Source organism: Desmodus rotundus, chromosome 7 (genome assembly GCF_022682495.2).
Source record: "Desmodus rotundus isolate HL8 chromosome 7, HLdesRot8A.1, whole genome shotgun sequence".
NCBI lineage: Eukaryota > Metazoa > Chordata > Mammalia > Chiroptera > Phyllostomidae > Desmodus > Desmodus rotundus.
This window is the reverse complement of record NC_071393.1, coordinates 126,532,134-126,545,280: the sequence shown is the minus strand read 5'-3', so window position 1 is coordinate 126,545,280 and position 13,147 is coordinate 126,532,134. Positions and strand designations below refer to the sequence as shown.

At 35.8% G+C, this 13,147-nt stretch overlaps 1 protein-coding gene across 3 annotated transcripts in view; it reads left to right on the top strand.

Moving 5' to 3' along the window:
* EML5 (EMAP like 5) overlaps positions 1-13,147 on the top strand; it is a 115,491-nt gene that overhangs the window by 14,093 nt on the left and 88,251 nt on the right. For all 3 annotated transcript variants that reach the window (XM_053929020.2, XM_053929019.2, XM_053929018.2), the window contains exons 3-6: positions 5,402-5,500; positions 7,253-7,321; positions 10,011-10,196; positions 12,423-12,558. In XM_053929020.2, coding sequence (XP_053784995.1) covers positions 5,402-5,500; positions 7,253-7,321; positions 10,011-10,196; positions 12,423-12,558 — 490 coding nt within the window. The remainder of the gene's footprint in view (positions 1-5,401; positions 5,501-7,252; positions 7,322-10,010; positions 10,197-12,422; positions 12,559-13,147) is intronic.

Genomic DNA, 13,147 nt, shown 5'->3' with positions numbered 1-13,147 from the left:
AACTTATAAGAAAAGTCTTGGGTACAAGTATTTTATTGTCACAGATCTTCATGAGAACATGTTACTTAAAAATGTAAACTTACAAAAAACATAATAGCTAAGGCATTGAGCACATACTAAGTATAAGGCATTGTGCTAAGCCTACATTATCTCATTTAATCCTCACAACAAAATGAAATAGCTCCTGCTATTGTCTCTATTTTACAGGTAAAGAAACTGAGGCTTGGAGAGGTTAAATAACTTGCCCCAGGTTACACAGCTAGTAAATGGGACCAGTGCAGGAACCCAGGTCATTCACACTCCAAAGCTCATGTTTTTAACCACAGTGCTCGACTGCCCCCCAAACATGGAACTTAGGAGGTGGTTGTTTATATTTCAGAAGGAATTTATCCATCTTAAGTACAGTGAAAGCTTGTAAGGAACACTGCCAATTGAAGATTATGTTAAGAGTACCTGTGAAATTATGTTAATGAAAAAATGCTTTAGTTTAAAATATTTTTTAGAACATATCGGCCCACTAATATCTATAAACTATGAGATACCAACTAGGAAATACTGTATAATTTTTGCATTTTCTATTATAATTGAAACTATAAATGACCAATTAAGATTCATCCAATGAATGAGTTTCCCTGTTGGTAGTAATGCTGAATGTTCTTTTCCTACAGAGGTTCTTCTGAATGGATTGAATATCCATGTTAAAACTGGAAGGAAGTCTGCCTCATTGAGAATAATTAGGGCCTAAAAAGGCTATTTATGTAAATCCACATAAAACAGAGACTAAAAGTAAATGGGGGAAGAATACGAGGAAGGGGAATCAGGCTGGTACTTTTTTTTGAAAATATAACCATGATTTAAAATGATAAAAGGACATCTCCCATATTTAACAAAATCTAAATTATAGTTACAACTCGATAATTTATAGAATGGACCAAGAATGAAGTATTAATATTTTTAACCTAATCTGTCAACTATATACTGGTACAAAATAAATGTGCTTTAGTTTACCATTGACTTTTGGCACATGATTGTGAAGAGGGTCATTTTTACAAAAATATTAGAGGAGTTCACTGATTATTTTCAAGGGCCTTTCTGTAATCTCTTGATATCCAGACATATCTCAATTGCCTATAGCATTATTTTTGAGGGTTTTTTTTCTCTATTGCTCTTCTAGATCCTAACTTCTAAAGGCTTTCTGCATGATTTGACCAATATTTACTCCATTAAGTTCTGCATCTTTTGCAAAATTAGTGATTTTTACTTTGTAGCATTATAACAATTAGTTCTTTTTTTAAAAAGATTTTATTTATTTATTTTTAGGAAGAGGGGAAGTGAGGGAGAAAGAGAAGGAGAGAAATATCAATGTGTGGTTGCCTCTCACGTGCCCCCTACTGGCAATGTGGCCTGCAACCCAGGCGTGTGCCCTCCCTGGGAATCAAACTGGAAAACTGGGAATCAGACTGGAGACCCTTTGGTTTGCAGGCCGGCACTCAATCCACTGAGCCACACCAGCCAGAGCTAACAATTAGTTCTTATAATAAATACTGAGATCACAAGGATCCTCCAACTATAGTCTTTTTGAAGTTTAATTGTCCATTATTTGAAAATGTTTCACGGTTGCAGGAACACATGGGGTGTGTCTAGTTGTGGCCATTGGAATATTTTTCTTATTTGATTATTTAGTATGCTAGAACTTTTTACTAAATACTTCCAATTCAGTTGATAGACACAACCAAGATTTTGTTTGGGAATAGAATCAGGGAGGAATTTGGGGAGCTGGGTAGAGGCGCTTTTTTTAAAATTCATTTTTCTTTTTTCCTCTCTCACTGTACTTCTTAGTTATCTTTAAAGGAGCCCTTCCTTCTGTTTGCTTCTTAAAGGTCAGTGTTCTTTAGGAGTCTGTAAGCCGTCTTTTCACTGTACTTGATCTCCCTAGGTGGTTATCCCGATTCATGACTTTAACTCCCACATCAGTTACAGTGGCCCCAGCTTCTCCCTCAACCCCACAGACCTTCCTTGAATGTCATGTAGAGGTACCATACATTGCACATTTAAAACGGAATTCTCTCTCTATTCCAACTCTATTTTAGAAAGATAACCTCTTTCCCCTGGCTTCTGGCCTGCCTTTCCAGCCTTGTCTCCTGCCACTTCCCAGTTGGCACCCGTTCCCTCAGCCGCACTGGCTTAGTGGCTCTTCCCTCAGAGCACCGTGATATGTCTAATCTTGGTGTTTTTGGCCTGGAATGCACTTTCTCTTACTTTTCTACCCAACTGTCTCTTACCTTGTCTTCCAGGATATGGTTCAAGCACTGCTTTCACTGGAAAACTTTAATGCTCTTCCTCACCTACATAGGCTGGGCTAAGTGTGAGAAGAAGTGATAAAGTAAATGATAAAAAGCTGGGAGAGGAGATAGTATTTGCTTGGTTGTTTCTAGCTTTGTCTTTCTGCTGTTGTATAACGTATGCTTAGGGAGGTTGATTTTGGCCATGACAATATTTATCATGGCTACAGAGGAAGTGCTCCCATGTCTGTTTAGTTACTACCTGTACAGAGCTCGATGCTTTGAGGCTCTATTGAGACACACGGAGTTTTAAACCTTTTGGCCAGTTGTGGTTTGCTGTGTGCGAATGATGAGCTGAGCCAGAGAGAAGAGGCATTGGTAGAAAGGAGCCCCTCTATTACTCATTGTCTTGTGAGATTTTAATCTCTACTCAGTTTGCTGTAGCAGGAGGTAGATATCTTTGTTTTAGTTAGATATTTGCTGATACCCTCTAGTGCCCAAATCCTCAGGAGATTATCTCCTCTTGTTCCTTTGAGCTTTGTGCTAGTGTGATTTGCTGGAGAACCAAATAAACTATTCTGTCTTTTCATGAGAGCCATTCATTCTACCTGTTTGGGGGTTTAAATAGTAACTACACTTCGCAGAAACTGTTTCTGACTGGCTATTAGATGGCATTTCTCATTCGGACAGGGCGATTGTGGTCGTGGTAAACCGATGAAGGCGATGGTAGCAAACACTTATGTAACGACAGCTGTATTCCAGGCACTCTTGTAACTTCTTTATATACAGGGTGGGGCAAAAGGAGGTTTACAGTGGTTCGTATGGAAAATACACAATGATTAATAAATAATAATACAAAATAAACTGTTTTGTGTACTCATAACTGTAAACCTACTTTTGTCCCATCCTGTATGTATGTTAATTTTCACATTGGTCCTACGTACGAGGTACTTATATTATCCCAACTTAATAGGTAAGGAAATTAAGGTGCAGAGAGGCTAGATAATTGGCCAGAGTCATCCAGTTATTGCGAGGTGGAGCTGGTGTTCAGATCTAGGCAGCCAGGTACCAGAATCTAAAGCAGAGATCGGTGCACTTTCTATAACGAGTCGGATGCTTTGGGGGCCATGTGGTCTCCATGACAGCTACTCAGCCCTGCATTGTACTGTGAAGGCAGTCGTAGCCAGCTTGTAAAGGAGTGTGTGGCTGTGTTCCAGTTTGGCCTGAGAGTTAGCCTTTGCAACCCCTGCTTTGGACACCAGTGCTTTTCAAAGTATGTGTTGTGGGTTGGTCTTTGCAATTTCTTCTTTAACCCTTCAGTTACTTGTAAGTGTTTGTATTATTAATTTCCAAGTATTTAGAGGATTTTCTGCACAACTTCATATTAGCCTGATTTCTGTTTTCATCAGAAACTAATATTAAGTGGGGATAATAAAAGTACCTCATAGGGTAATAACTTCATGTTATTCTGATTTCTGTTTTTGAAAATACAGAAAATGTACTTTTTATTTTCATGTTTAAAAATCTGTTTAGGCTTATTTTGTAATTCAAAATTTTGTGATCGTAATGAAGAATCATGTGCACTTGAAAAGGGTATGGAAAAATACACGTGTTCTTCTGTTTCCTTTCGCTCCTTTTGTTTATTATTGTATTGTTGTCATTCATTTTATTTCTACATATTTTGTAAATCTCATAATGATGTGTTATTTTTTCCTAGAAGAGTTAGTTTTAAAAGCAAACTATTAAAAAAACCCAAACTGTTTACCACTTGGGTGCTCCTCATTCATGAGTAAATTTACTCACTTCCTGTTATGAATGTCTGAAAACATTTGTGTCATATATTTTGAACAGTTTTCTTGTTGTTTATTCCAGGGGGCAATAGTTCAGAGCCTGATACGCATTCCTAGCCAGGAGTTCATTTCTCCTGTTTCCGAACCTCTCTCTTGCTTTCCATCTCACCGTTTCCCCTTCTCACCTCTTTCTTTACCACCCTCCAAAATCGCCTGTTTAACTCTTCCACCAGGTTTAAATTTCACTTCTCTTTTCATGTCTGGAAATTGCCTTGGCTTCTTCAAATCTGCTTGACTTTTTATGGTCTCCTGTCTGCTCATATGAAGGTATTTTGAAGTCCTACACTTATTTTATATGACGTGATAATTCCAGTGTCTGGTGTTTTGCAGGACTGATTTTGCTGTTTGTCGTGACTTTCTGATTCTCACTCAGGTCCCTTGTTTCCTGTGGTTACTGGGCGGGGGTTGTTTGTTTGTTTATTTTATTTTTTTATTTTTGTCAATTGCTACCTTTAGGAATTCTTTGAGGATAGAAATTTTAGTCCTCTGCACAGGATTTATATTTGCCTCATGCACCATTGTGGAGGATGCTTGAAGGCTCTGCAGTCCTGAGGACTGTGAATGAAAGTGTTTCCACTCGAGGAATTCATGATTAATGTGGATTCAGGCCTTACAGCCACAAGAAAGCTGCTGGTGGCTACAGGTTTTCGGGGTCGATTTTCTCCCCTTCATGCATTGCCACCCCTCTTTTAAAAAGGGTGGTCTCTTGTTTTCCCTTCTCTGAGGAGTTCACTGCTTTCGTTAGAGGTGTGCGATTCATATCCCTACCTCAGGCGTGTTCTAAACTTCATCTCCTACTCCTGTTCAGCCTACAGAACACAATCAGGCCCTCCAGGGTTTAGCTGATGCCTTCAGAGCAAAGTGGATATAGAAGCTCTCTTTCAGTTCAAAATTCCCGTAGGAAACCACTTTGTTTTTGTTTAGATTTCTTAATTTTTGGCAGCGCAGCAGTGCATTTAAAAGATGTTTTTACATTTTTATCTAACATTTTTAGTTTTTGACAGGAGAGATGTTTAGGGTATTTGTCAGTCTTACTGTTAGGCATGGAAGCCGATCTTCTGTTTCTTAATGTGATTAACTACACATATGTGCAAATATTAGCAAGATGAAATATATTCAGTCTGTCTTTATGAGATCTACAAAATATGACTGTGCAAGTTCTGATGTTTATAATACCCATGAGTAGAATTTGTTTGCCATGTATAATTTGGTTCCTTGTTTATTTGTTTGCCTGTTTATTCCCTTCTGGACTTCTTGGACATAAATCAGCGCTTGGTTTCAGTTGGACTCGATTCAAAAAATGCAGTTTGTATTTGGGATTGGAAAAGGGGAAAAATGTTGTCTATGGCTCCTGGTCACACGGATAGAGTAAGTATTCCCCTTTGGGGCTTCTGATGGGCATAGGATGGGAAAGGGCCAGAGGGTGTCAGGGGGTTTATGTTTCTGTGTTTGTTATTGACAAGTAGTTCATATGTAATTAAACATTTAAAGTACAGTTGTAATTGGAATGCATATGTAATGCATATGTATTGTAGATTGAGTAGGTATAGTGTTGTTAGCACAAAACTTACCTTAATTACTTCAGCAAAAACGGTGAATTTTATGTTATTGAAACCTCAATTTAAAAATTGAATGGTTCATGCCTGGGGTCTGTTTAGTTTGGTTTACCACTGATTTGTTACCTATGTATCATAGTTAAGGTGAAAAAAATATTTTGTGTGTGAATTTTAAATTATCTATTAGGATTAATATTTTTAGGAACCTAACATTTTTACTTTTGAAATTTTTAAATATATTCCAACATGTTTAAAATTAACATAAAGAAAATTTTGTAGTCAGCTTTTTAATTAAATATTATACTACTTTCATAAACATACATCAGAATTTTGTCATAAACTCTTAAAAATGTCTGAGCTTTTTTGTGTGTAGTAAAATCCTAAACCAGCACAGGAGGTACAGTTATTGATTCTATCTGCGGGGAATGAATATGTAGAAATTGTATGAAAATATTTGTGTGAATCTGTGTTTTGGTTTCTACCAGATTCTTAAAGAGGCCTCTTATACACACATAGATATGATTTAGATAATTAAAGTATTAAGTATATTTTATCAGTTGTGTATTTTGACTGAGAGCAAAGAATTTCATACATTAGTCCTTTGCATTTAGTAAATGCGCTGATTATTACGAAAAATGATGCTGACTTTCCATTGGAACTTTTAAAAGTATTTTTGTAGTTAGTATTTTAAAGTTGTATCAGTGTGTTTTTCATATAATCTGTTTTATGGCGAGTCGTTAAACATAATAAGATGAAACTTCTTTGTCACTGAAGAGTGTCACTTTGTACATGTCTAGAGGAAGTAAGCATTTTACATGACTGTGTTGGCAGGTGTCAAAGACACGTGGCGAAGGCCACCAGGTAGCAGATTTCTTTTCTGTTATGAAATTATTTTTCAAATATTTTTCTTTTAGTTATTATTAAAGTACATGTTTCTAATGACTATTTGATTTCATCTTTTTTTTTCTTGTTGGCTTTTGTAACAAAAATGGTTTGTGTGTACATAGAATTTATGGAATCTTAGAAAAGAACAAAGCCTGGGGATATCCAAAATTTCAGTATAAGTTAATTTTGTTTGACCTGTAAAGAATAAAGAAAGCTAAAAAATATGGAATTTTTACTGTGAAATAAATGTTTGGATTCTTTATGTAAGTAGTTTTGCATGATAGCTATAAAAATGTTCTCTATTTGTAGCTGTATGTGGTAAGTGGATGTTCCATTCAGATTTCGCTGTTGTAGAAATTATGCAGGTTCCTGCCTCATACCCTAGTTGTGTTGAGCCAGTCTTATTATTTAGGGCCTTTAAAAAAATTAAAAATAGAGTTGTTTATTGTCATTTTACTAGTAGCTTCATAAGTTCGTAGAAACTAAGAAATAGTTTTTGTTTCTTTTCATTTATGTATTTATTTTCCATAAGATTTTGAAGTGTAGGATTCTGATTGTTATTTGTTGAGGAATATTACTTTGTGATAAGTGGGGTTTGGGGGTTATTTGGTCTTTCAGACAACATTCTTAAATGATTTAGAAAATAAGTATTTTAACCATGAATCTGATTTGTTTACAGATATTTGACATTTCTTGGGATTTGTACCAGCCAAATAGACTTGTCAGCTGTGGTGTAAAACATATCAAGGTACTGGAAGGTTCTTTCTTTGTAATAGTCATCTTTCTTCTCTGCCACTGAGTACATACCACACTATTTACAATCCAGGGTAGGGTTAGGACCTTGACAGTACTTATTTTTAAATGTCAGCATTTTAAACTTTTAATGTTCAATCTAATAAACATTTACTATGTGTGTGAGGAACCTATGTGAGGGAGGTAGGTATGAATAGAAAATAAACAAACAGCTAGTAAAACAGCTAGTTGGTGGCAAAGCCAAATGACTGGGATGAGTCATTTAACCTCTTTGAGCTTTCTTTCCCATCTTAACACTGTGGCTGCTGTTGCCAGCTGGCAGAGCTGATGATTAAGTAAGGCAGCACATGTGTCATAGTGCCGAGCACGTGGTCAGCTTTCTCAAAGTGTGATCTTTTCTTCTCTGCAGGTTTGCTCTCTTCTTTGCTCTCAGCCTTCCATAGACACTGCGTACTTTGCATAGGAAAGCCCATGTAGTCAGCGGTGGTAGTCACTCTGTGTTTGTCATTACTTTTAAATCCCTGATGCAGATTGGAAATGCTTGCTTGTTTCCCTGATGTAACAGCTCCTATACCTGTTAATTCCTCGTAAATTAGGTTTTGTGTGCACATTCTTTTGATACTCCCACTTCCATCTACATTTTCTCCAAAGTGTGTTTAGCTGCAGCTGCAATTCTGGTTTTCATATTCTGGTACTGATTTGATAATGGATAATATTAAATTTTTACTTTTTCAGTAAATATTTAATAGCAAAAGGCTCTGTGCTAGGTTTAAAGTATGTAGTATAAGCACTGGGAAGGTAGAAATTTTTGTCTTGTTCATCTTTGATGAACAAGATGATGTTTGATATATATTAAATCCTTCTTTGTAAAGATTTTTAAAATTTATTTTTAGAGAGAAAGGAAGGAAGGGAGAAAGAGGGAGAGAAACATCGATGAGCGAGAGAAACATTGATCAGTTGCCTCTCGCAGGCCCCCAACTGGGGACCTGGTCTGCAACCCATGCCCTGTGCCCTGACTGGGAATTGAACCAGTGACCTTTTGGTTTGCAGGCTGGCACTCAGTGGACTGAGCCACGCTAGCCAGGGCTGGTTTATATTAAATTCTTAACAAATTGTTGGCAAGTTGATACGCAAAGAGACCTTACTGCTCTTTTATATTGTAAATAAAGCTGAAATTTCCACTTTCAAGATTTTAGAAAACCTATCTTCTCAATTAAACTAAGCAAACTATTTTTTTACTATGAATATCTTTCTTTACATTTGATAGAGGCAACGAATAGCATGGTAGCTGTCTTTGCAGGCAAAAGATGATCTAGAACAGCACTAGCCAGTATAGTAGCCACATGTCGCTATTTAAATTCAATTAATTAAAATTAAATAAAATATAATACTCATTTCTTCAGTCACACTGGCAGTATGTTCAAGAGCCACCTGTGTGAAGTGGTTACCATACACACACACATACTTTCATCATCGTAGAAAGTTGTATTGGGCAGCACTGATCTGGATTCTAGAACAATGGTTCTTGACTCTTGCTGAACATTAGAATTATTTGGATGCCTGGGCTTCTTCACTCTCCAGAGATTCTGTCTCGGTTTATCTTAGTGGAGGACCAGGTATACTACGTTTTATAATTTCCCCCAGGATATACTAATGTGCAGCCAGAATTGAGAATCACTAATCTCAAAGAAAATAATAGATTGAAATTGGAACTTGGTGAAAGAGAACCAGCTACCCTTGTGCACAAAATTATGGAACTTTTAAATTTAAAAATCATAAAATTTCTTTGATTAAAACATTCATTAGTTATTTGAGTTGGATCAGCATCATAATTTTTAGTTCTTTGAGGCTTCATGTTTTAAATTAAGATCTTTGGGTCTTAAAATAAGATCTTGAAGATCAGGTAAGATTTTCAAGTATATAATATCAACAAATTATATTAAATAGTAATTTACTTAATATAAAGTTGAATTTATTCTCAGGCCCTAATTTCTTTATGCACAGCTATTTAATATGTATATTAAGTATTTAATATATATATTCTTGCCTTGCCCCGTTTTTGGTTTTTTGTTTTTGCAAACTTTTACAATTTACCCGAATCCACATAAAAGAACAAAAACCCTGGTCACAAAGATTTATGTTTGACTTCCCTGTGTTTACCCAAGAATGAACCAATCATTCCAAGTGTGTATCTTTCTTATTTTTAAGCTTTAAAGTAAAGGAATTGCTTGGCCTTGAAAATACCAGTGAGAGCAGTGCACTAATCCTTTCATTTTTCCATGTCTTTGCTATCTTTATCAGAGACTGAACATTAGTTTTGGTCCCTTTTCCTATTAGTGTATGGTATCTTATCCTCATATTCATTACTAACTCATTCTGAACTGTTCAACCCAAGTTTTGTGTAGATTTTTTTCAGAAACCTAATGGAAGCATAGCATATTTTAAATGTAATTCGTTCCCCCTTTAAGGACTTTAAGGACTTTGACACCAGTGACTTACCTGATATGACGTAGCTATTGACAACACTAGGGTGAGGATGTGAACCTTGAGTGCTATTGTATCATAAGGGAATTTTTTAGGTACTGTCTAGTCTGCTGCTCTAATACAGCCTTGAAGAATTAGGAGTGTTTTACTTTATTTTATAAGCATCCTTTGGTGATTTAATTGTACTGTGTACCTTTTAGTTCTGGAGTTTCTGTGGAAATGCTCTGACCCCAAAACGAGGGGTCTTTGGTAAGACTGGTGACCTTCAGACAATATTGTGCCTGGCCTGTGCAAGGGATGAACTGACATATTCTGGTGCGCTCAGTGGGGATATATATGTGTGGAAAGGAATCAATCTCATACGAACAATACAGGGGGCCCATACTGTAAGTATTTAAGTACTTCAAACACTTTTAGTTGTTAATTGCTTATCTTTTTATCTTAGAACAAAAGATTACATAATATAGCAAACTTTCTAATCGGTTATTTGGAAAATGTAACTGAATTTGTTTTCAAGATTTCAATGAAGAAACATTATGCAATTACACACATGGGTATTTATTAAATTAGTATAATTAGTATCTTGTTCAAACCATTTCCTTAGTATAGTGTCTTTCTCAGAGTAGAGTTGGAGAAAAGCTTGTTTAAAATCAACCTAAAACTACTCTCAGTTAACCACATTACAATAAAACTAGTGCTCTTGTGGCTAATTTACTAGTGGAAAATTTGGGGTACTTCTAGAAAAAAACAACTTTTTTTTATCCTCACCTGAGGATATTTTTTCATTGCTTTTAGAGAGAGAAACATCGATGTGAAAGGGAAGCGTTGATTGCCTCCCATACGCACCCGTACTGGGGTTTGAACCTGCAACCTATTATGGGATGATGCTCCAGCCAACTGAGCCACACTGGCCAGGGTAGAAAAAAATACAACTTTAAAATTTTAATATCATTAATTCATTAAGTGAGTTGCAAAAGAATTTTTGTACTTCATGAGATTGTCATACTAACAAATAATGAAGTCAGGGAAAAATCTGTTGTTAAAACCTTTTAGTGTTTTTGATTCGGGCTTTTTAGTAGTTAGGTCCCTCACATAGTGTGAAGGGAGCTGGAGCGCCCAGAGCCACTACATGTTAGCAGTAAGGTCTCACGCAGAAAAGCTATTGGGTATATTGGGTTGGCCAGAAAGTTTGTTTGGCTTTTTTTTGTAACATGGCTCCAGTAGCACTTAGTTGTCTTTAACTTCATTCAAAACAATTTTGTTAGACTGTATTGTGACAGCTGTCATATCTGTATGAATTTTTTAAAAACTTACCAAATTGGTGAATTTTTGTGTAGCCATTTTAATATTGAAGATAGAAGAAAATGTGCAGCATTTTTGGCCTGTCATGGTTTATTTTTTCAGGAAAGGTAGAAACACAACTGAAATTAAAAAAAAAAAAAAAGATTTGTGCAGAGTGCGGAGAAGGTGCTGCGACTGATCAGATGTGTCAAAGTGGTTTGCGAAGTTTTGTGCTGAGATGCTCCACAGTGGGGGGTAGACCAGCTGAAATTGATAGCAATCCAGCTGAGATATTGAGAGCAATCAGCATTCTACCACGAGGCAAGCAGCTGACATCCTCAAAACATCCAATCAATGATGTTATTGGTACGAATGAAAACTGTGTCTTTTATGTTATGGAAAAAACTAAACGAACTTTTTGGTCAACCCAATATTAACATTAAGTATACATTACATATTAAATATGCATTGTATATTAAATATACACTATTAAATATACATTATGTATTAAATATAGTAAAGAAGCATTTACACAGAACTTGCTTTAAGCAAAATGCCTAAAGACCAGAAATACCAGATTCTTTTCCACAAAGGTTGCGGCAATTCACATTTTTACCATCAATATGTAAAATAGTAGTTTTTGCTCTCATGGCCATCAGCACAGGCTGTGACTGCTTCTGTACATTTCTGCCTGTCTACTGGGTAAACTATAGTAACCTCTTGTTTTAATCTGCTTCCTGTCTATTTGTGAAATTTCCTGTGTTTATCAACTACTTAATTTCCTTTTCTATTAACTGGCTTTTCATATCCTTTGCTTGTTGTTTTTGTTGGATTTTCTTTCCTCTATTCATTTGTATATTAGGGATGTTAACCTCTTGGCAGTCATATACACTGCAGGTATTTCCCCAATCTGTTCATCTTTGCTCGTGATATCTTACATGAAAATTTAAAAAATTTCCTTTATAGCTTGTGGATCATCTGCCGTGCATTAAAAGGTTTTTCACAGCCCAAGGTTACATGTGTTCTGCCTCTTTTCTAACATTTATTTTCTGTTTTACATTTAGAATTTTATGCTTATGTGTAGTTTATTTTTATATGGTATAAAGCTTAACTTTATTATCTTTTATGTGATTCCCATACCATTAAATACTTGCTTGGTTATATATTGAGTTCCTATATATTTATATAGACTTATTTCTAGATTTTCATTGGTGTTCTATGATACATTTGTTTATTCCTGTGTCATATCGAAATCTTTTAAAGTGGGTTTCTATCTTCGTATAGTAGATTTTCTTAAAAAGTATATATCATTAAATTATTTCCTCTTCTAGGCAGGGATTTTTAGCATGAATGCTTCTGAAGAAGGCTTTGCTACTGGTGGCAGAGATGGCTGTATTCGTCTTTGGGATTTAACTTTTAAACCAATTACTGTGATTGATCTCAGGGAAACAGACCAGGGATACAAAGGTAATAAAACAAATATCACATTACTAGGCAAATTCTAAATTTATCAAGGATTATCTCTGTTTCAGTAAAAATAAACGTGTGTTTTGTAAATATAAATGAGACTTACATTGCCCCTTTAAACTGTGTACACTTAATTGAAACTCTTCAACTGGAGAAATTTTGTGTAAAGACGGGGTTTCCTGTTACAACAAGGATTCTGTCGCTTGTCTAATGACTGTTATAGGGGGTGAGGTGGTGGGCACTTCCTTGATAACCTTGGACCTTGAAAATATTTTACTATTAGAATGTTAGATGTAAGTGGAGCAAATAAACTGGTGAAAATCAAGTGTGCTGAGTGTTGGAGGAACCTTTGTACACAGCACCTCTGTGTTGGTTGGATTGTATAGATAAGAAACCTGAGAGAGACTAGCTTTCCCAAAAGGAATTGTGGAGTATGGAGATAAAGTAGAAGTCTTTTTTTCTTAAAGATTTTATGGGCAGATTGAAGAAATGAAGTATAGACACATGGAAAGTTGGGTTATTGTAAGAGATGAATAAATACTGTTCTGTAAAGGTAGTTGCTGAGTACTGACTTTTTGGGTGATGCAAA